Source organism: Ascaphus truei, chromosome 1 (genome assembly GCF_040206685.1).
Source record: "Ascaphus truei isolate aAscTru1 chromosome 1, aAscTru1.hap1, whole genome shotgun sequence".
Lineage (NCBI taxonomy): Eukaryota > Metazoa > Chordata > Amphibia > Anura > Ascaphidae > Ascaphus > Ascaphus truei.
The window spans coordinates 52,506,898-52,531,948 of NC_134483.1; the positions used below are offsets into that span (position 1 = coordinate 52,506,898).

General features: G+C 43.9%; 1 protein-coding gene across 4 annotated transcripts in view; it reads right to left on the minus strand.

Annotated features, from left to right (window-relative positions):
- Positions 1–25,051, minus strand: part of CAPSL (calcyphosine like) — a 77,253-nt gene that overhangs the window by 13,158 nt on the left and 39,044 nt on the right. For 3 of the 4 annotated variants that reach the window (XR_012799372.1, XR_012799374.1, XM_075588134.1), the window contains exons 3-5: positions 14,919–15,096; positions 2,678–2,887; positions 1,365–1,468 (exon numbers count right to left, since the gene is read on the minus strand). Coding sequence is in view for 2 of the 4 variants with exons in the window: in XM_075588134.1 (XP_075444249.1) it covers positions 1,367–1,468; positions 2,678–2,887; positions 14,919–15,096 (490 nt within the window). In the remaining 2 variants the exon portion in view is untranslated. The remainder of the gene's footprint in view (positions 1–1,364; positions 1,469–2,677; positions 2,888–14,918; positions 15,097–25,051) is intronic. The other variant, XM_075588152.1, reaches the window with a different exon arrangement.

The following is a 25,051-nucleotide window of genomic DNA, read 5'->3' on the forward strand; positions in this document are numbered from 1 at the left end:
AGATGTGCTGTAGCATTGAGAAAACAAAGTAGCCCAGAGCTGTTTTGTGACAGCAACAACATACAGTACAGCAGTGCAAGCACACGAAGGGAAATTTGGTGGCGGGGCTTTACATGTTCTTTACACTGATTCTATCAGGGGGTAATATGAGGATTCCGGAATCCTGACATGCTATGGCCCAGAACAAAAGTTGCTGGCATGTGCTCGCAGAGCCTCATGTTTGTTGTTTACATAGAACCTTCTCGATAAATTATTAGTCAAATGTAAATCCTTTCGGGAATCTGCAAGGAGTTAAGAGATTGAATTTAAAAAATCATACAATAAAAGCCAATATACTGTAGCCCTGCAGTTAAGTACAAAAATTTAAAACAAAAAAAACTTTTTTTGATTTGGTAAAGGTTAGAATCGTTTTTGTGAGTGGTTATTCATCAAACATACAAAACATGCATTTGTGAATGTTATATTCCCAGTGCAATCAAGTGAGAACTGCAGGCAGATGTGTGACGTTAGGATTAATACTATTTATTTTCACAGGTGACTACTAAATTGATAGTGCTTGAAATATGTCTCACGGTTGTACTGCAACCTTGCATTACTAATTCATTGATGTGTCTATATAATGTTGTCATAACATATTTATAGGCTGTTTGAGCACAATTAATCAAATAACTGAAGCCCAGTTGATATTATTCGATCAATATGGCTCAGTAAATGACAGTGATGCATTCATGAAAATATTACCTGCTTATAGAATTAGACAGGCGTGAGTTAGTACTTAGACTATGTGATCATCAGATCGTATGTATACTTATATGCAATGTGGTAGATATCCAAATAAGTTGGACAGAGACAGCAGTGTTATTAATAAATATGCAATGTCTGCTTTATATAGACAACTAATCTGTTTTCAATGCCCTGTACTGCAGATTTTATGTTTATTGGTTCCAGATTGTTTTTTATCAATAAGTTAAATACATGTATCATGTACTATATTTTTTGTTGCAAATCTACATTTCTAACTATGATTAAAATTATAATACCACATCTTACTAGTTCCTTACGTTTGTATACCTGGTATATGTCATTTATTTTATAAAATGATGCAACAAAATATGATCATTGTACATTTCTTTATGGCTCAAAAAAATTTTTTCAAGCAGAATTATGTTTTCTATTAAGGAAATATTGGACATCTTTATATGCCGGGAGCCAAATAACACAAGGGAGCCATTCATTGGAAAGAAGAAACATTGAAATATATGACAACCTGTGAATATAGTGTTAATGTAACCTTTGTAGTACATCTGACTGCATTTCTCAGCTTAAATGTAATTGTGCATTCGTGATATCCCCAAAATTCATACACTTAAAGTCTCCAGGCATTTTTCATCATGGTGATGAAGTAAACATCCGTGTCAATTGAAGCGCTGACCCCAGCGTAGTAGTTTGTAAATTCTTCCGGTGTAACCTGATGTGATAAAAAGTAATGTGAGAGAATAAACACAAACAACATGGTGCTGGAAATGTACCAATTCCTGAGGGGGAGCAGGAAATCAAAGAAGAATTAAAGATACACAACCTAAGATAAAATCTCACTCTCTATAGAGATAGATTAAGGTTAGCTAACTGCATTTTGTAGACACAAAATAGTTATAGAAAACCCCCATCTCGAGAATGGAGCTTTGTTGACCGGTCTTTAAATAAAAGATAGTTTACAAATAATGATAAAATTATAACGTTTCAAATCACCCCATAAAACTATAGGAACTGCCAATGGCTACTTATTAGCCCATAATATATATATTTAATTATTGCTAATTATATGTATAATTGATTAAGGCATAGCCCCAGAGTATTTCTACATTAAGTGATTTAGTCATACTAATTAATAATCATAATTATGAACACTTCATGTTCACTTTACACTCCTCCTTAAAGCAGCAATCCCCCCTAACTATCTCCCCCTTTATTTAACAGAATTGTGAAACAGCTGAGTAGCAATATTTTCAGCTCCAAGGCCCCATCAGTCCCTGATATACCTACTGGTGAAATTACAAGGGGATTTAAATGGTCATCCAATAAGAAGTCGCGACCTATGATGTCATGGCTTCCTATTGGCTGATTGTTTCCCCTGGAGGAAGATTTAAACCCAGTAAATTCACTGGTAAGTAACTTAGGAAGAGAGTCCCCGGGGCTGAAAATAGTCCAAAAATATGGGGGGTTGCTGCTTGAATGATTTAATGCATGTATTTATTGGTTCCACCTCACCCTACTTTCTGCCCACATTATAATATATTGCTGCCTCCAGTCCATTTATTTGTACTTTATCTGAAGCTGAATGGCTCATCTCATCTATTATTAAACACATAGCAGGAGGATATCTGAGATTGGCTTGTCATAGTTAGATAATTGAGGAATTTAGCCTTGATTTCATTATTTCTACTATTGTTTCCCCCCTACCCCCTATTGTTTTATTTAATTTATTTTTATTTTTACTTCTACAACTAGTGGACTAAAGTGGAAGGCCTTGTTATGTTTAATAGGATATAATTGAGAATGAGATGTACATCTTTGTCTCTCTTTCCTCATAAATATTCCAAAATAAAAAAATCGATAAGACATGACAAAGTACAATTTCAAGATAGCAAAATATGGTATTTCTAAACTAATTACATACCTGTCCATCTTTGTCATAAGGTGAGTCAAAGTTATCAAGAAACGTCCTAAAAACTTGATCTTCTGTCCACTCCCCATTCTGATACTTTGGGTGGTATTTTGCATTATATACTCCTCTTAAATCCTCAATGGTTACAACACCATCGCCAGTTTTGTCCAGCTTCCTAAACGCCTGCATGATGACTTCTTTTCTGGCATTAGACATTGCTGGCTACAAAGAAAGAGTTATGTATCAGTGATAATCTTGCTTGAACATGTAGGTAATAAAGATATAGTATATACTGTATCACAGGGCATGTTGAATGAATCCAATTAGGCTGGCACATGCCCTATGACCCACATATAAAAGGGCAGCAGAGGCCTGAGAGAGCCACAGTCTATGAAGAAGAGGCCAGAAGAGAAGAAGAAGAAAGTAGAAGAACAAAGAAGAGATTGAAGAAGATGAAAGAATGTATGTATTCATAACAACATTTATATAGTGCCCTTATCAAGGGCATTGCACATTAGTTAGTAAAACAATGATGGGGTTACATATGGAACATTTTATGTGATGAGCACAGAGCAATGGTTAAGATGTCTTTGTGGTGGACAGGGGTGGGAACATTATGGCCAGGCTACGGGCCAGGTGCATTCAGAGCTTGCTTGGTTGGTAGGCAGGGGTTGTGGTTAGGTATCTGGATTTAGGCTTGGTGACAGTGTGGACAGTGGAGGCGATTGGATCGGTGAGGTGGGTGACTGGAGGGTTTTGGATGGACTTTAGGAAAGTTTAGGAAGTGGTGAAGGTTGGGGAGATCATGGGCATTGGGGAGGGTGGGGTGAGGGAGAAGATTGGATAGAAGGAGGTTAAAGGGAGATCATGGAATGCAATGGAAAAAGAGAAGAATTTAGAATTGGCATCTGAAAATAGCCTCTGGAGATTAACTGTTTTATTCTCAGTCCCAGGAACCCCTTGCTTACAACGAAATCAACCTTTAAATGTGGCAGTCAAATGAAAGAACCAATCAAGATGGCCACTGAGGTCATCCGCTAGAAAGAGGAGACCTCATCCCCCAATTAAGTCACAGCTTCTTATTTGCCTGTGGAAGTGAAGCTGAATTAGAGGTCAGTTTGATTTCTAAAAAGGGAATTCAACAAACAGCAAATTAAGAGGTACATTCCTTGGGAACTGGCGGCTCCTGGGGAGTAGAGAGTGGAGCAGTCCATCTCCAGAGGCCCCTTTCTCCCCCCCCCCCTAACTCCCTCAACCACCCCTCTCCCCACAGTTCTGATTATGATGGCAAAAAAAGGATAGGGGAGGAATTAGTACTGCTTTAAAGCAGTACTACCTACCGTATGCATTTTAGAATCTATAAACAGTCTGATCTAATGAAATGAGTTAAGATGGAGATTGCAAAAATTACCCAAAACATTTGACAACTATGGAAACATTAAAAGTTTAAGTATATAAAATTGTATATAGATATATATATATATATATTTTTTTTTCAATATAATTCAAAAACCTATTTAACCTACTGTATTAAACATGCTACTGCCATTAGGTCACTTTGGTCAGGAGAGACTGCACATTTAATCAACATTGAATTTTAAAACTGCAATTCTCTCTTTAGAGGGTTTCTCTGGAGCTAACTGCGCAGTTTCCAGCTCTGGGGTTCCCCAAGATTACAAGATATTTATCTTTTTGCTCGTGTTTTCAAGAAAAAGTGTTTACTGTAAATGTGTCGTTTATGCAAATTACTTATTTGCCTCGATAAAAATATTGAACTTGAGCGATAAAAAACCTTGTTATTGTCCAGTTTTCCACCCAGAAGAAGGCTGTATGGATGAGGTGAGATAACCTTCCAGTTACAATCCTCCCTAAGTAGCCCACATTTTGTTTAAAGGGTTGGAATCGGAGAGCTGAGCCCCACTGTTTTCATCTACAGGGACCTTCCCAGTTCCAGAGATCATTACTGGTGAAGTTACTTCCTGGTCTTTAAAGGGGATTTAAATGGCCATCCAATAGGAAGCCACAACTGATGATGTTGTAGCTTCCTATTGGTCTTAGATTTGGCAGCCATTTTGTTTCTCCCGGATAACAATTAACTTAAAAATGATTAACCCTATATCTCAGCGCAAAAAAAATATATGTGTTTAAATACAATAAGTGAATAATAAGCTTACTGCTAAGTGAAAGCTGCCAAAGGGTCTATGCCTAACAAATTCCTCACAAACTCATTTCAGACAATAATACAAAATGCAATGACCCGGCGCTCCAGGCTACAACAATACCCCAGTCCAATGATTAGTCCAAATGGATATGGAAAGTTCTTTTCAATATTCCAGCTGATGGAGAGATGATGATCCAATTCCTGGCTGTTAGTACCGGACTCCTCCTAGTGAATAATAGACAAAAAGGAAAAGACCATTGCGCAGCCACAAGAACCAATAAATGACTCCACGACAGATTAAAGTAATGAACTTAAAGACTTTCTGTGTTGTTGTTCCTTTGAGACAATCTGTGCTTTAAACCTCTTCTCTTTCAGATATCACGAATCCCACGTGTTGTATGTCATTCATCCAGGTTTTCTATCTGTTCACAGCATTACCACTCAGACATGGTTCCCATGTGTTCCCAGAAAGGAGATAACATAGAAGATGATGGTGCAGATTGATAAAAATTTATTACAATGAAAAATAAAAACAGCCAAAGGCTTACTCACATAAACCAGGCTGTGTTAAAACAGCTGACAACGTGCCGTCCGCAGCTTGATACAATCAGGTATAGCAGGCTTCTGGGATGATGGCACTTTTGTTATTTGCAAACCCTGAAGTGGCGTCTATCTCTATGCAGTTGCTCTGCGAGATCCGCCCCCTCTATTTGCTATTGCTATCTCTATCTCAGCTTGAGGTGGCCAGCACTACACACTGTGCTCTGCTCTCCGAGTAACTGCCGTCAGCCCGCGCGCAGCTCAGTGACGTCACACTATGGCGTCTCTCCTGATCTCTCTGCTCCTGATGACCGTGTCAGTTCTAGCTCCTCCCTCTCCATACGCGTTTCGTGACGCAATGTGGTCACTTCATCAGTGGATGAGGGGGGAGTTGCTACCTACTGATATATATACCCTGGAGGGTGATGCATACTAATTACAAGCTAATTGATTAAAAAGCAGATAAACTGAATAAAATTGCACACATACTATTTACATGATGTAAACCACTAGGGAATCATCCCTGGGATTAAGTGGCAATGCACCAAGCTCATAAAAGTGACATTTCCTGCCTTTCCAAATATAGAATTACAAAATGAAAACAATTGTTGCATGATTGATTATTGTATAAGACAGGGAGGGGTTAATCTATCAAAAAGGAGGCCAGATCGAAGTCTATATTTAAACCATGTGGTGACAAGATTTTTAAATTCAATAGTATGGCCCCAGAAATAAAGAAAATTATAAACAAGCATTGGGGGATCCTTCTGAGAGACCCAATATTGAACACATTCCTGCCAGAATACCCACAAATTGTTTATAAACGTGCTGACAACTTGAAAAGTAAATTATCACCTAGTTGTCCCGTTAGTGGGCCTAAAATAAGTAGCACCATGTGGTTATCCAACCTGAAAGGTTTCTTTACATGTAACAAATGCATAGGTTGTTCTTTCAGTGTTAAAGGCAGTAAATTTCAATCAAACGTGACAGGCAAAAGTTACGATGTAAACACTTTTATTAACTGTAAGAGTAAGTACTGCGTATACTTATTAGAATGCCCCTGCAGGTTACGGTACGTGGGGAGGACAGGGAGGAAGCTCCAACGTAGATTGGCAGAGCATGTATACAATATAAAAAGGGGGTTGGAAACACATTGTGTTTACTTTTAAAGTGGTTAGACACACTATCAAAATCCAGAGGGATTGATATGTAGGGGCATAGAATGCCCTAAAGCCAATTGGAGAGGAGGGGACAGGTTAACCCATTTATCCAGAAGGGAGACCTTCTGGATTTACACTCTCAAAACCTTGTCACCACATGGTTTAAATATAGACTTCGATCTGGCCTCCTTTTTGATAGATTAACCCCTCCCTGTCTTATACAATAATCAATCATGCAACAATTGTTTTCATTTTGTAATTCTATATTTGGAAAGGCAGGAAATTTCACTTTTATGAGCTTGGTGCATTGCCACTTAATCCCAGGGATGATTCCCTAGTGGTTTACGTCATGTAAATAGTATGTGTGCAATTTTATTCAGTTTATCTGCTTTTTAATCAATTAGCTTGTAATTAGTATGCATCACCCTCCAGGGTATATATATCAGTAGGTAGCAACTCCCCCCTCATCCACTGATGAAGTGACCACATTGCGTCACGAAACGCGTATGGAGAGGGAGGAGCTAGAACTGACATGGTCATCAGGAGCAGAGAGATCAGGAGAGACGCCATAGTGTGACATCACTGAGCTGCGCGCGGGCTGACGGCGGTTACTCAGAGAGGAGAGGAGAGCACAGTGTGTAGTGCTGGCCACCTCAAGCTGAGATAGAGATAGCAATAGCAAATAGAGGGGGCGGATCTCGCAGAGCAACTGCATAGAGATAGACGCCACTTCAGGGTTTGCAAATAACAAAAGTGCCATCATCCCAGAAGCCTGCTATACCTGATTGTATCAAGCTGCGGACGGCACGTTGTCAGCTGTTTTAACACAGCCTGGTTTATGTGAGTAAGTCTTTGGCTGTTTTTATTTTTCATTGTAATAAATTTTTATCAATCTGCACCATCATCTTCTATGTTATCTCCTTTCTGGGAACACATGGGAACCATGTCTGAGTGGTAATGCTGTGAACAGATAGAAAACCTGGATGAATGACATACAACACGTGGGATTCGTGATATCTGAAAGAGAAGAGGTTTAAAGCACAGATTGTCTCAAAGGAACAACACAGAAAATCTGTAAATTAATTACTTTAATCTGTCGTGGAGTCATTTATTGGTTCTTGTGGCTGCGCAATAGTCTTTTCCTTTTTGTCTATTATTCACTAGGAGGAGTCCGGTACTAACAGCCAGGAATTGGATCATCATCTCTCCATCAGCTGGAATATTGAAAAGAACTTTCCATATCCATTTGGACTAATCATTGGACTGGGGTATTGTTGTAGCCTGGAGCGCCGGGTCATTGCATTTTGTATTATTGTTTCTCCCGGAGAGGGATTTAAACCTGGTAACTATTTCGGGGACCAGAGAGTACCTGGAGCTGAAAATAGTTGCACTTTGCTAAAAGGGATGCCCGGTTCCCAACTAGTAAAGAAAAAAATAGGAGTTAGAAGCTAATGGCAATGGCCTGTTTTACTGGTTAACGGAACTGCTCCTTATAGAGAGGGCCTATTTAGAAGAGAAGGAATCTGCCCAGAGAATGATGTCCCCCATTGAAACATATATGGAGGTTTTAATTAATTAAGCGCAATCAATTTATGATAAATAAATTGGGACAAACAAAAAAAAAGCAACAATAGTAGTAAAAGTGCTGTGACATACTTATATAAAACATTATAAATATCTTAATGGACTAATGAATAGGTTTTATAGTAGCATGTAAATAATGCATTGTTATTACTGTTAACAATATAGAGGGTTAGGACATAGCAGCACTGAATGGCTGTAGAACACTGTATTAAAACAGCTCCATAACGGACGAAGCTCCGTAATTGGAGGGAAACATGCGTTGGGCACTTAATATTGTCACCAGCTCCGTTATGGAGCTGTTTTAATACAGTGTTCTACATCCATTATAATAGTGTTATAGCCTTTATTTACCATCAGAGGTTTATTCATGTGTGTTGCAACAGTGAGGGAAGTGTATTTGCTTTCCTATTAGTAATATTGTCTGTAAGTAATTGCTTTAACTTTAATGGGATACTTATATATTCATTAGTTATCCCATTTTCACTGTTTGCATTATTAACACACCATTAGGGCTATTCACTGCTTTGGTGGGTTACTCCGCCTTGGCTGTTTGCACCATCTAGTCCCCATCACCCTACCTTTATTTATTGTGTATGAGTATTTATGTATGTGAGGTGATATTTGGTGCATTTGTCATTTGATTTAATTTCTTTTTAAAACAGTTACACACACATCTGGTAATATATGTTTTAAGTAACAAAACTAAATAAAAGTTATATTTTAACTAGTGATGTGCATTTAAGTGAATTTCCTTGGGGCACAATCACTTTGTATTCCCCTCTTTCACTGATTCACTTTTCAGTTCACAGTTTGCACCCACTTTATAATTACCGAATTGAATGAATAAATGATAAATCAACGAATCCAATCAGTATGGTTTAGTTGATCGCTCCCTAATTCCCCTTTTTGTAATTTCTCCTGAATGCAACAAGAAGAAAATGCACACAATGCGCACCAAGGATTAGAAATATTGTACAAAATCACAACCGTGTAAAAATGTATTGCAAATATTTATTAAAACGAAAGGTAAATACAGTACCAGAATACACATGTGAAGGAAGCATAAGCCGAGGGGATCCAACCCCACCTCAGTATGATGCTCAATATAGGGCTCAACACAAACAAACCCACACAATATTATATGAAGAAATCTCCCTAATATGCACTGAAACTAAACAGACATCATCAAGGATAAAAAGACATTGTTGCCCAGATCTAGGGATATAATATATACCCAAGAGACAATACTATTGCAGAGCAAATGCCTATCGAACTGAAAGGGGGGGACGGGAACTTACACAGGACGTGCGAGCGGGCTCCTGCTGGTTCTTGTACAATTGTCCGGAGCACGCCAACTGCAGAGATGTTACCACCGCTCAGACTTCCTGCATGTCCCGTCTCAGCCTAAGGCTGAGTCCCCAGTGCATTCTGTTGCACGCGCGCCCGGCGGGGGGGCGACGTGTGCATGTGTCAAAGACGCGATCTGTGGACTCCCCCTGCAGACAAGACTGGCGGCAGACGTGCGTCAAGGGGGCGTGGCCTCTTCTCCCCCCCCTCTCTCCCTCACAATCCCCCTCCTTCTCCCCCTCTATCTTGCACACACCCCATCTCGCTCGCTCACTTCTCCCCTCCTCACTCCTCCCGCTGAATCACCTACCCTCTCTGGTTCACTCACTGCCCCCCTTCCTCTCACTCCCTCTCTCAAACCCTACTCCCCCTCACACTCAATCCCACGCCTCCCCTCCAACACCACAATTTCCCAACCCCCCCCCCCCACACACACACAAGCCCCCTCACCACATACCCCCCTCACCAAATTTTGACCCACCAATGCGTGTGTAAAAAAACAGACGCGCGTAAATACAGACACGCGTACTCCTAAACCCAGAGACCCGCACGTACATACACCTGAATACTGGCAGATATAAATAGAATTGCAGGGTCAGGATAAGGTACCGGCCCTTTAAGCCGCAGTGTCACACGCTGGGGGGGGGGGGTGGTAGGTGTCACACGGGGAAGGTCACAGCTGTGACACTGGGGAGAGAAGAGGGGGCTTATTGCACTCACCCATAATGGGGTGGGGACATTCCTGTCCCCTGGACATCAAGCTGTCACCTTGTCACACCCCCACACCCCCCCCCCTTCCCCTTTAATCTCCTGATTGTCAGTGGGGCCCGGAAAAGTAAGTGTGTGTGTGTGTGTCCTATATAAAATGTCTCATTATTGATTAAAATTATTGCACAATTCTTTCAAATATTGATTTGTAATGAATAAATATTCAATCACATGCAGATTACTAGATGGAGGTAGTAGCGCTACTCCTGGGTGTGTAAATAAAAAGTAGTAGTACTTCTGGGTGTGTTTACAGCCTTTTACAGTCCGATCCCATACGGAAGGGGTTAACCTGGTGAGTTTGAGCAGGGCGGGGGTGAAACGCTGTGCAGCCGGCCACACCCTGCGTGCCACACCCTGCAACTAGCCTCCCATTAACCCCCGGCGGGGGGCAGGAGGGCCAACTACACATAGGCGTGCGGGTAGCTCCTACAATGCCAGAGTGTCTGTGTGTGTGTGTGTATATATATATAAGTGTGCGTGTGTGTGTATGTGTATGTGTGTGTGTGTGTGTGTGTGTGTGTGTGTGTGTGTGTGTATATATGTGTGTGTGTGTGTGTGTCTGTGTGTGTGTGTGTGTGTGTGTGTGTGTGTGTGTGTGTGTGTGTGTGTGTGTGTGTGTGTGTGTGTGTGTGTGTGTGTGTGTGTGTGTGTGTGTGTATATGTGTATGTGTGTATGTGTGTGTGTATATATGTGTGTGTGTACAGGCAGTCCTCGGTTATCCGACACAATGTGTTACTCAAAATGGCGTTGTAAAGCGAAACGATGTAAAGCGAAACACATTTTCCCATAGGAACACTGTTTAAATGAAAGGTCCCGTTCCTGAAGGCATTTTTAACACTCTTTGATAAAGCGCTGCTAAAGCGCGAAACGCGTTAGAGGACCCTTTTAATGTAGCTGTTGCTACCATGCATTTGGATTAAAGCATTTTTATTTTTCACGGATCTGCCTCCAGCCCTATTTTTTTGCAGTGCTCCACCATCTTTCTACATATACTATACCTACAAAACGGAACGGATGCACGCTGTCATGGAGCAGAAGGGGTTAATATGTGAGTGACCTACTATGTTTATGGTTATTGTGACTATAGGGTATGTGCAGGGCTCCAGCCTATGATACAGGATATGTTTTATCCACATAGTGATTGCACTGGGAGTCTCTTTATATAGGGGCTTCCATGTGGTTTCACTTTTAAAGTGGTTATTATTGCTCTGTCCTTGTTAGGCTTCATATGGTGAGCCATATACCCTGTCACACATCCACACATTAAATATACAATTAATATACCCCGGTCTCCTAAGCATTATGGCCAACATTGCACAATCCTGGATTTAGAAGCACCATCAAGAGATTCATTTCTCACCCTTTGCTATTTTTAACACTAAAATATACCAAATATTTTATGCAGGCAACAAGATATGCAGCACACACATAAATTATATAGTGTATATACTGTATTATATATATAATATAACATAATAAATAATATATTATATAGTATAATATAATATTATAAAGTATAATATTATATATATATACGCTCTTACGACGCTTTGCAACGTTGTTTATGTGAATGTGTATATATATACACACATACACAACGTTGCAAAGCGTCGTAAGAGCGTTGGATAAGCCGTTTTGGCGTTGTAAAAATGAACATAGGTATGCATTGCATAGCGTTGGATAAGCCATTCGTTGTAAAGCGAAGCGTTGTAAAATGAGGACTGCCTGTATATATATACGTGTGTGTGTGTGTGTGTGTGTGTGTGTGTGTGTGTGTGTGTGTGTGTGTGTGTGTGTGTGTGTGTGTGTGTGTGTGTGTGTGTGTGTGTGTGTGTGTGTGTGTGTATATTATATATATACGTGTGTGTGTGTGTGTGTGTTTGTGTGTGTGTGTGTGTGTGTGTGTGTATATATATTATATATACGTGTGTGTGTGTGTGTATGTATATATATATATATATATATATATATATATATGAACTACTTCGGGGTTTTTAAAGTTTATTTTTTTTGTTCAAGTAAAAAAAAAAAAAAGCAGCACTATGATTGGCTGCTATTCCCTCTTCTCTGATTGGCTAAGGTAAGCTAGCATCTCATTGGTGCTCAATGACCCACGTGATGCCGTCGCTAGGACTAAACTCAATTTCCCCCGCCGCCCTGAAAAGCGGTCGTGCAGAGCAGGAGGAAATTGTGCATCACGGCAGCAACTGGGACCGGAGGTACTGGGGGCGGAGTTTCATCGCACAGCGCACGCCGAGACGTGCCCTGTAGTAATTACTGGGACCGCAGCCTAACAGCATACGCGCAGAGTGACCTGTCGTAACCTCTACGCGTTTCACACTACGTGCTTCGTCAGGTCGGCGTGCTCCGGACCCTTGTACGAGAACCAGCAGGAGCCCGCTCGCGCGTCCTGTGTAAGTTCCCGTCCCCCCCTTTCAGTTCGATAGGCATTTGCTCTGCAATAGTATTGTCTCTTGGGTATATATTATATCCCTAGATCAGGGCAACAATGTATTTTTATCCGTTATGTTGTCTGTTTAGTTTCAGTGCATATTAGGGAGATTTCTTCATATAATATTGTGCGGGTTTGTTTGTGTTGAGCCCTATATTGAGCATCATACTGAGGTGGGGTTGGATCCCCTCGGCTTATGCTTCCTTCACATGTTTATTCTGGTACTGTATTTACCTTTTGTTTTAATAAATATTTGCAATTCATTTTTACACAGTTGTGATTTTGTACAATATTACTAATCCTTGGTGCGCATTGTGTGCATTTTCTTCTTGTTGTTTCACAAGGTGTCCCCTGGTTCAGGGGTCACCTTGTTTTAGGAGTTAGTTGGGGAGACGCTCCACATCAATGCTGCAAAGGGATTAGTGCTTCCAGCAACCATAGACATCTGTAGCACGAGTGCTGATTTTCTATTACAATTCGTCCTCCTGAATGTTGTGCGGTGTATTAATACTGACATTCTGCATGTACCTTTGGGAGGTTCAGAAAGTATGTGGTGAAGGCAGCCCTACCGTTCAATGACTGTATGGACTCTGACTCAGTGACTCTGAGTCACCAATGGGAGCTATACAGCTTCAGACATCCTGTCTGAGACCAAAGTCATCTCTGTAGCTGAGCAAAAGAAACCAACTGTAGAATAGCAGGGTGTCTACATTATGTGACCCAGTCCACGGCAGGTTGCATGGCCGTGTGAATCTATGTAGTCTGTTCAATTGTTTTATTCTTGTCCTTAACCCAAGGCTTGCTGTAGTAGATTTTGTAGTAGATTTTGTCTCCTCTCCGCAGGTTGTGTTAGGTGTTTTTATTATAGTGTGACACACAGGTCTGACTGCATTGTTTAAAAGTGACTTATTCATTTGCATGTTAAATTGCCTGTATTCACTAGACCCCCTCGTTGTGTGTCGCCATTTGTTTTTATCTTTGTCAGGAGGAGGATTGGGTTTTGAGGGTGCAGGGAAGTACCGTAGTCCACTCACGGAAGCTACAGGAACACGGGCCAGTAGAAGGGGTGAACCATCCCGAAACATTGCCCCCCGCATCTTTTTTTCCCGCATCTCCTTCCTCGTTAGGGGTTTCCCTCCCCTTTTCCCATTTTTCTGTGATTTCACGTTTCCCTCCCTCACTCCCCTTCAGGCTGTACCTGAAGTCATTTTTTATATCCCTGTTTGCCTTTACATATTGTTGCAATATACACTCTTTATTGATACACCATCAGTCTTCTTGTTTTCTTTTGGAGTGCTGGGAACACCAGGAGTGTTACATGCCTTTGGGAGGTTATTCATAAAACTGCAATGGTACCGATTGGGGTACTACCACACAGAAACTTCCGTTGACCTAAATGGGAGTTCCCGTGCATGCCTCCAAAGCTCCATGTCTGAATTATTGCCCTATAACTTACAGTAACAACCATAGGAGAGGCCTTATTCACAGTACCACGGTAAATAAGGTGAAGCTTTATTTTCTATTACTGAGAGAAGGGCAGTGAATAGTCATCATTGTGGGAGAGTCCTCTGAATACTTTTCTAACATCCTGTGGGTAGACAAACTTAAGTTTCTTAGATCCGTTGAGTTCGTGTGCAAAAATATTGTATACGCTGCAGGCCCTTACCTCTTTCAGATATTCCATTAAAGTAAAAACACAATATATGAAATAGATGTAAAAGATGCATCTTTTGTTGATAAAGGTAGAATCAAATTATTATAATAATCAGTGTTCGACAAACCTATACATTTGCTCGCCCCGGGCGAGTGGATTTAACATTGTGGCGAGTAAATATTGGCCCAAGCAGCACACGTGTGGTACTAGGTGGCGAGTAGATTTTTTTGTTCGGCGAGTAGATTTTTTGGTGATTTGTCGACCACTGATAATAATAATAATAATTATTATAATAATAGCAAATGTATTTCATATAGCGCTTTTCTCCCAAAGGGACTCAAAGCACTTCACAATTACAGTATAGTGCGCGGTACACAGCACAGGGCTTATGGTATGTATTGGGTTATACCACATGGAGCCAACAGTAGCAGCAAAGAAAATGTTCACACATTTGTATGTGACAACTTGGCAAACAAAAGGAAATGAAAACATTACTATCTATAAATGACAAGGCTTCTCCTTCTATCAATACTTTGCAGTAGAAGCAAATCACGATTGAAAAAAATTGACCCTAAATTGGACTCACCCGTAACGTGACAAGAAATTCATCAAAGTCTATTGTTCCACTTGCGTCTCTGTCAAACACGGAGAAAAGTTCCTGAGCTTCTTTCTTGTCTATCATCACGCCATAATCATTCAGTCCTTTTAGAAATTCTTTGAAGTCGAGGGTCCTGCTGTTATCGTCATCCATAATTCGAAATACTCTGCAGAAACAAGTTCATGTTCCAAAAGACACATTGGATTTTTTTATTAGCAGACACCTACTTTGAAGTTCACATATTCTCCTTTCACGGAATTTTTTTTTGTTGTTTTTTTATTATCGCACAATTTCACAGTGGAAGTGTTTGCATTGCAAGGGTTAAAACAATTTCTTACCATAAATAACACTCTAAACAGAACAAAGAAATTAGCCAGTTGAACCCGCAGTTTTAAAACCCCCCAAGTTGTGGGATCTTGTGCTACTTGACACAAGTCAGAAAAACAACTCACACCACTGCGAGAATGCTGGACATGTCAGGCTTGTGAGGTAACAGAATGAAGTTGTGCAGTATTTGTAAATCATTTTGCAACATACTGTAGGCTGCTTTTCAAAACATTTTAATGGACTTATTCTCTGAATATGAGGGCCTCTGAACTATCTGTGTATGTGGTCAAACCTATTGCTGTTTTATCTCAAAAACATCTGATGAAGTAATATTGCTGAAATGAAGATACTGTTGATATTACTGAAATGGGGGGGGGGGGTCTCTGGAGAAGGATTGAATGCAATATTCTGTTTCTATTTTGTCTGATTTTTTTTATGTCTTTAGTATCCATTTAGTGCAGGGGTGGTCCGGCCCCCGCGCTCGCAAGAAAGGAGGGGGGAAAAAAAAAACTTCCCCTTTCCTGATTGGCTGCCGCGTGTTGGCATATTGCCAAGAGTTTTTTTTTTTTTTTTCCAAGACCATCCCCCCTACGGAGCACGTCCACAGAAGAGCGAGTCTGCAGAGGAAGAAACTTGAATCTCCACACCGGGCAGCAGTTGCGGAGGTGGGCACCTGCACTGATCCCCTCCTGCTCCAATAACCCCCCTCCCCCCCTGCGCACGTCCACGGACCTCCTCCGATCCCCCCCTGCTCAGAATCCCCCCCGCGCACTTACACGGTCCTCCTCCACACACCGGGCAGCAGTTGTGGAGGAGGGCTCATGCTCCGATCCCCCCCTGCTCAGACCCCCCCCCCACCCCCCGCGCACTTACACGGTCCTCCTCCACACACCGGGCAGCAGTTGTGGAGGAGGGCACATGCTCCGATCCCCCCCTGCTCAGAATCCCCCCCCCCCGCGCACTTACACGGTCCTCCTCCGATCCCCCCCTGCTCAGAATACCCCCCCTTGCTCAGAATACCCCCCCTTGCTCAGAATACCCCCCCTGCTCATAATACCCCCCCTGCTCAGAATACCCCCCCTGCTCAGAATACCCCCCCCCGCTCAGAATCCCCCCCCTGCGGACTTACACGGTCCTCCTCCGATCCCCTCCTGCTCAGAATCCCCCCCGCGCACTTACACGGTCCTCCTCTGATCCACCCTGCTCTGATTCCCCCCCATGCGCACGTCCACGGACCCCGCGCACTTACACGGTCCTCCTCCACACACAGGCTGCGTCCTCGCTAGCGCTGAGCGTGCGGCGCTTGGCGAGGTGACTTGCGAGCCCCCACTCCCGCGATGCGTAGGCACGGGCACACACGCTCATCGGCGCTTAAACAAATTTTAGGCGGGGGGGACGCTGCAGGGGAACCTAGAAAGTTTTTTAAAAAATTGTTTACTTAAGCGCCGGTGAGCGTGTGTGCCCGCCGCATATGCGCGCGTGAGCGGGGACTTGCATATATATATTGTGGCAGGATGGCCGTGGTAAGTGAGGAGACAACACGTCTTTTCCGGTGAAATAATGCTGGTGGGTTTATTTGTCCAAAAACGGTAACTAAACAATGGGTACACTGTCCCTTTAAAAATTGAAACGAAACAAAATCCTAACCCCGGTCGGGGTACTAGCTAAACAAAAGTGCAGGCTAACTATCTGGCTGGCTAGCTAACCTATTCCAGCCCAATAATGTACAGCAAACGCAGTTGGCTCCTTACCTGGGAGCTTTATTCTTCCCTCTTGGGACAGGATCGCTTTGAGCAGCATGTGTCTGTCTCAACACTCCTCTGTCTTCCCTCTATGCCTCAGAGAGAGACTGCCGCCCCAGAGGCATTTCCTCTTCCTGTTTTTAAAGCAGGTGAAGGAGCTTAATTCAAATCACCTGTGGTCTGCATGACAAGCTGAGTTAACCCCTCATTTACTGGATAGCATGCATACTGCCATCTCCTATTCACATACACGGAGTCAATGACCCTGTCACATATCCCCCTTCCCAGCGTAACGTTACCGAGTGGAGCGGCCCGTGCACCGAGACTGTGCACCCTAGAGAGTGCATCAGCATTACCGTGCAGTATGCCTGGCCGATGTTGGATCGTAAAGTTAAAAGGTTGCAACGACAGGAACCAACGAGTAACTCTCGAGTTCTTTTCTTTATTTCTGTGCATCCACTGTACTGCACCGACACACTTTATTCGAGCAAATACCCAGTTTGTACCTGGCAGATACCTGGAATGCGCCGCTCCTCACCTCTGACAAGCCCCGTTGCGTTTGCCTTCCCAGCCTGGGTTCATGCCTGGCTGACGGGCGGCTGATCTGTTAAATGATAATGATTAGGATTTAATAGGCTGCAATGCTTCGCGTGTCTACCAGATGGCATAAATTCATGAATTGTAATGCAGTATATATATATATACTGTGCAGTATTGCAGCCAGCGGGAATAAAATGCTTCAATCCCTGCCTGGAAAATAACCCAATGCACTCGGGCAGAAAACAGTCACAAACCTCAATACACCCGGGTATACCCGAATTCGTGGGACTAGCCGAGCTCGAATAAAGTGTGTCGCCAGTGTAGTGGTGCGTGATCTGTTACGAGTGTAAAAGACCTGCCTAGAAGGTAATATTTCAATGTGTCTGTTGCCCACTTTACGGACAAACACTCTTTTTCCACTGTGGCATATCTTTGTTCGCGGGGACACAATTTGCGACTTAAATAGAGGACCGGGTGTTCCTCTTCTCCTACAAACTGGGACAGTACTGCTCCGAGACCTACTTCGGAGGCGTCCGTTTGTAGAAAAAACTCCTTAGTAAAATCCGAGGCTACCAAGACTGGGTGACTACAGAGCGTTGTGCATAGGTCTACAAATGCGGTCTCCGCATTACTGTTCCATTTTACAACATCAGGTGCCTTTGCCTTTACTAGATCTGAAAGCTGTGCAGCCCAGGTTGCAAAATGGGGTATAAATCGCCTGTAGTAACCTACAATGCCTAGAAACGTCCTAACCTGTTTCTTTTTAAGGGGACGGGGCCAACTCTCAATGGCTTCAACTTTATTGAGCTGGGGATTTACTGTCCCCCTTCCCACAACATAGCCAAGATATTTTGCCTCTGCTAGGCCGACTGAACATTTAGCTGGATTGGCTGTAAGACCCGCCTCCCGAAAGGTTCTTAACACTGCCTCAACCTTTTCTAGATATGAGTCCCAATCTGGACTATGAATTACCACATCGTCTAAGTACGCTGAGGCGTAGTTCGAGTGTGGGTGTAACAATTTATTCATCAACCATTGGAAGGTTGCAGGCGCCCCATGAAGACCCAAAGGGTAAAACAGTATACTGAAATAGACCATCAGGTGTGGAGAAGGCCGTTTTTTCTTTTGCTGACCTTGTTAAGGGAATTTGCCAATAACCCTTTGTAAGATCTAAAGTGGTTAGAAAACGAGCCCTCGCCAACTTCTCAATTAACTCGTCTACCCGTGGCATAGGATAGGCATCAAACTTCGAGACTTCATTTACTTTTCTAAAGTCGTTACAGAACCGTATTGTCCCATCTGGCTTAGGTACCAAGACAATAGGGCTGGACCATTGACTATGGGACTCCTCAATTATGCCTAGATCTAGCATTTTCTTTACCTCTGACTGAATAGCCCCTCTTCTAGCTTCTGGGATTCTATAAGGTCTTATCTTAATGACTACCCCTGGCTTGGTGACGATATCATGAGAAATCATCCTAGTTTTCCCTGGTACGCTGGAAATACATCTCTGTTCCTTTTTACCAAATCTACAGCTTCTCTGTGTTGTTCAGGCGTAAGTTCTGCCGATATTTGAACAAGTGGTTCCTCCCCTTTCCTGGATTTGTTAGCTACTACCGACAGACATACAGTACCTCTCTATCCTTCCAGGATTTTAATAAATTTATGTGATAGATTTGCTCTACCTTCCTCCGGTCTGGCTGTCGAATTTTATAATTCACTGGGCCGACCTGTTCTAGAACCTCATATGGCCCCTGCCAATGTGATAACAGCTTGCTTTCGGCCGTGGGAACAAGGACCATTACTCGGCCCCCTGGTCAGAAGTTGCGAACCGTAGCCTGTCTGTTGTAAAGGTTCCGTTGGGCCCTCTGTGCCTCTTCTAGATGCTGTCTGACTATGGGGGTAATATGCGCAATACGGTCTTTCAAATCTTCCACAAATTGGACAACATTTTTCCCTGACACAGCTTGTTGCTCCCACTCTTCTTTGAGGCTATCCAGAATCCCTCTTGGGCATCTCCCATACAGGAGTTCAAATGGGGAAAACCCCGTAGAGGCCTGTGGCACCTCTCGGATAGCAAACAAGAGATAAGGCAACAAGGTGTCCCAGTTCTTCCCATCACTAGCGACCACCTTTCTCAACATCATCTTCAACGTCTTATTAAATCGTTCTACCAGTCCATCCGTTTGCGGATGGTACACAGAGGTTCTTAGGGACTGTATTTTTAGCTCTACACATAAGTCTCGCATAAGCTTAGATGTAAACGGGGTACCCTGATCTGTCAAAATTTCTTTCGGTATCCCGAGTCGGGAGAATACCTGTAACAATTCCTTAGCTATAGCTTTGGAGGAAGTGTTACGTAAAGGTAGTGCCTCTGGATATCGAGTGGCATAGTCTAGGATCACCAGAATGTACTGATGACCCTTGGCAGATTTCTCCAAGGGACCCACTATATCCATGGCAATCCTCTCAAATGGGACCTCAATAATAGGCCTATGGATCAATGGGGCCCTCAAACTTGGTCGGGGGGCTGTCAACTGACACTCGGGACAAGAGGCACAGAATCTCTTTACTGCATTATATATCCCTGGCCAGTAAAACCTTTTTAGGATTCTTTGCTGTGTCTTCTCTACGCCCAGATGACCCCCCAACAAATGAGAGTGTGCTAGCTCTAGGACCTACTTCACTAATGAACTGGGTACTAACAATTTTTCTATTTCTTGGCCCTCCTCTTGGCTCACATGGTATAACAAATCATTCTTAATATAGAAATATGGGTAGGATTCCTTTGTGGTTCCTTCTACCGGGACCCCATTACTTCTACCGCCTGGCTAAACCCATTTTTCAACTGGGGATCATTAGCCTGTTCTCTACCAAAGTTAGTTAGGGAAAGTTCTAGACTTCCAAAACCTTCCTCATCTGGAGTTTGGTCGGTTACCTCCACGGGTAACTCAGACACCTGAGCATCAACAGGCCCTGTCTCGGACAACTCTTCTCCCTCTGGTCTCCCTCCGTTAGGAGTAGTGACCAGTGCTAACTGGGGTGGGGGTGTACCTCTTTTTTTTCCGTTCCTACGTTCTCGTTTTGACATAGGGGTTTTAGACACCTCGGCGACTAATTCGGGGTCTGTAAATGGAAAAAGCTCATCTGGAGTAGGATTGTTTAAGGTGAGCTGTCCTCTGATCAGGGTGTCAAAACCAGGGAAATTACAGCCCAACACTAGGGAATGGGGTAACTTTGGTACAATTGCTGCCATAGTTTCGATGACTTGCCCCTCGACTTTTACTTTTATCAGAGTTGTGGTGTACGGAAGCGTACACCCATGTACACATAATACCCGCAACTTCTCACCCTGGTGTAACCGGAGAGGCTTAACCAACTTCCCGGATACCAAGTTAATATTGCTCCCTGAGTCTACCAGTGCGGAGACTGGTTTTCCATTTAACATCACCGTGGTGAGGAAGTTGTGGGTACGTTTTCCCTCGCGGGTCATACCCACCACTCCACAAAATTCAGACTTCACAGAACCATATGCACACTCCATTGGCTCAGACAACTGTGGGCAGTGAGCCTTAATATGCCCCGTCTCCCCACACTCAAAACAAACAATTGGCCCAGTTCGTTCTTGAAACCCTTTCTGAAATTTAGAGTTTCTGTCCCTATCCGGGTTTTCTTCCACCCGCTCAAATCGTGCGAACGGTCGTGGGTCCTGGCGCCAGCGCTGGCCTCTACTGTTCGTGTTGGGACGTGGGTTGTAGTTTGTGCGAGTGGGGCGTGACAGTTCACGGGTAGCCAGAAACTGCTCCACTGCGCCTACCATGGCATCATAAGAGAGGGGATCTCCCTGCCCCACCCACTGTTGAAGGTCCTGGGGTAACGCTCGAATGAAGCGGTCCAACACCACCATCTCAAGGATCCGTGTCGGGCTATGTTCCTCTGGTTTTAGCCACTTGGACGCTAGGTGAATCAAATCCCATAACTGGGATCTGGGCGGCTTCTGTTCCTGGTATTTCCACTTATGGAACCTCTGCGCACAAACTGCGGGAGTCACACCAATCCTTGCAAGGATTTCGCTTTTCAGACAGTCATAGTCTGCTGCGGCTTCTTCATCAAGGTCACAATACGCTTTTTGGGCTTCCCCCAGTAAAAAGGGTGCGATAATCCCAGCCCATTTGGTGCGGGCCCACCTTTCCCGGGAAGCGATTCGCTCAAAGGACCTGAGGTATCCCTCGACATCATCGTGCGGCGTCATTTTCTGCAGGTACTCGTTCGCCTGGACGGGCCTCGCCGGGGCCGTACTTGACAAGCCCATTTTAATCTGGGCCAGCTGCTCAATCAGCTGCTTCTGTGTGTCTGCAATAATGTCAAGCTGGGCTGCAAGTATCCGATTCGTCTCGCGTTGTGCAGCCGTGCTTTCCTGTCCCTGTTTGTCAGCTTCTTGCTGGACAGCGGTGCTGTGTAGTAAGGCCTTCACAACGTCCTCCATAGTGGCAGCTACCGCGTGGACAGATTCCACCAGTCGCAATCTGTATCTCCGCCCCTTTTACAGGGTGTTCGACATCCCACTTCTGACACCACGTGTGGCAGGATGGCCGTGGTAAGTGAGGAGACAACACGTCTTTTCCGGTGAAATAATGCTGGTGGGTTTATTTGTCCAAAAACGGTAACTAAACAATGGGTACACTGTCCCTTTAAAAATTGAAACGAAACAAAATCCTAACCCCGGTCGGGGTACTAGCTAAACAAAAGTGCAGGCTAACTATCTGGCTGGCTAGCTAACCTATTCCAGCCCAATAATGTACAGCAAACGCAGTTGGCTCCTTACCTGGGAGCTTTATTCTTCCCTCTTGGGACAGGATCGCTTTGAGCAGCATGTGTCTGTCTCAACACTCCTCTGTCTTCCCTCTATGCCTCAGAGAGAGACTGCCGCCCCAGAGGCATTTCCTCTTCCTGTTTTTAAAGCAGGTGAATGAGCTTAATTCAAATCACCTGTGGTCTGCTTGACAAGCTGAGTTAACCCCTCGTTTACTGGATAGCATGCATACTGCCATCTCCTATTCACATACACGGAGTCAATGACCCTGTCACAATATATATAAATATATATATATATATATATATATATATATATATATATATATGCAAGTCACCTCGCCAAGCGCCGCCCGCTCAGCGCTAGCGTGGACGCAGCCTAATCCCAGCATCATTGGTCTCCTTGACTTCAATAAAAGTTGTATGATTAACTTTTGCAGACCCCCCATAAAATGACTGTGTGATCTCATGAATCTCAAGTTGTCACTTCTTGCAGCTGATTGTCATTCTTGTTTAGTGTGTGCGATTGGGTGTGTGCGATTGGGTGTGTGCGATTGTGGGTGGGTGAGTGTGTGTGTGTGTGGGTGAGTATGTGTGTGGGTGATATTGGGTGGGTGAGTGTGTGATTTTGTGTGTGGGTGAGTGTGTGTGTGGGTGATATTTGGTGGGTGAGTGTGTGATTGTGTGTGTGGGTGGGTGATTGTGTGTGGGTGAGTGTGTGATTGTGTGTGTGGGTGATTTTGTGGGTGAGTATGTGGGTAATTGTGTGTGTGGGTGATTTAGTGTGTGTGGGTGGGTGATTGTGTGTGTGGGTGGGTGAGGGTGTGTGTGGGTGATTTTGTGGTTGATTGTGTGTGTGGGTGGGTGAGGGTGTGTGGGTGATTGTGTGTGTGGGTGAGTGTGTGTGTGGGTGATTTTGTGTGTGTGATTGTGTGTGTGTGATTTCCCCGAACCTCCCCCCACTCAGGTGTGTGTGTCTGGTGTGTCTGAGAATGTGAGTGTGAATACAGAGACCAACCCACAGTCAGTCATAGTCACCCACAACCCAAAGTCAGTCAGTCACCCGAGTGTCAGTCAGTCACCCGAGTGTCAGTCAGTCACCCGAGTGTCAGTCAGTCACCCGAGTGTCAGTCACCACCCACCCCCCACACCCACTCTGTCACCCTCTCTCTTCCACCCACACTTTGGCTTATCTTAACTGCCCTATACCTACACCAAAATAACATATACTGCTTTCTTCCAGATCTGACTAAAAAGCTTCACACAGGAGAACAGCGTTCAAAGCAAAATAATCGCGTTTTCGTTCGTGGGATAACTGCAGAGTTTGACACGCGAGAGGAACTGCTGTCACTGGAAGCCATGCATGGCACTACAAGAGGTGAGGACTTGTTTGAGAGACTTGTTTTATATCAATGAAAAAACTTGAGATAACATTTGAAAAGTTAAGTGGCCTTACTACAGATGGGGGTCTGAGAGTGGGTCTGAGAGTGAGTGTGGGTCTGAGAGTCTGGGTGTGGGTCTGAGAGTCTGGGTGTGGGTCTGAGAGTGTGGGTGTGGGTCTGAGAGTCTGGGTCTGAGAGTCTGGGTGTGGGTCTGAGAGTCTGGGTGTGGGTCTGAGAGTCTGGGTGTGGGTCTGAGAGTCTGAGTGTGGGTCTGAGAGTCTGAGAGCGGGTCTGAGAGTCTGAAAGTGGGTCTGAGTGTCTGAGAGTGGGTCTGAGAGTCTGAAAGTGGGTCTGAGGTTCTGAGAGTGGGTCTGAGAGTCTGAGAGTGGGTCTGAGAGTGGGTCTGAGAGTGGATCTGGGAGTGGGTCTGAGAGTCTGAGAGTGGGTCTGAGAGTCTGGGTGTGGGTCTGAAAGTCTGGGTGTGGGTCTGAGAGTCTGGGTGTGGGTCTGAGAGTCTGAGTGTGGGTCTGAGAGTCTGAGTGTGGGTCTGAGAGTCTGAAAGTGGGTCTGAGAGCGGGTCTGAGAGTCTGAGAGTGGGTCTGAGAGTCTGAAAGCGGGTCTGAGAGCGGGTCTGAGAGTCTGAGAGCGGGTCTGAGAGTCTGAGAGCGGGTCTGAGAGTCTGAGAGTGGGTCTGAGAGTCTGAGAGTGGGTCTGAGAGTCTGATTTCCCTACCCCCTGCCCGGTGTACGTGTGTGTACGTGTGCAGTCAGTCATAGTCACGCACCACCCAAGAGTCAGTCAGTCACCCAAAAAGCAGTTCCAGCCATCACATTAGTGGTGAGTTAATTAAATGTTTGACCAAATATAGCAGGCTAATTTTTAAGTTGATAATTTTGCATGGCCCTCGAATGATTTTATAAATATCAAAATGGCCCTTGGCAGAAAAAAGGTTCCCCACCCCTGATTTAGTGTGTAAGAATGGGGTGTGAGTGAGTTTTGCTCTTGGCAGATTTACGACTGTGCCTGTAGTTTACGCCCACATTCCTAGTGTAACGGGTATTCCCCCACCCAATCGCATATAGAGTGTATGTGAGGGGGAACCTATATGTTACCAGGTGTGGTGTAATATACCTGTCAGGCCCACAGGAGGTCTGAGCCTCCGCTAGTGAGAGCCTGGGGTGAATCCTCTGGAACGATCTTATAATTATAGCGCCTCCACCTGTGCAGGATTCTAGGAGTGTAGAATGTCCCCTACACAGGACCCACATACACCAAGGTATATATAACACAGGTTTACTATATGGGCAGATAACACAAT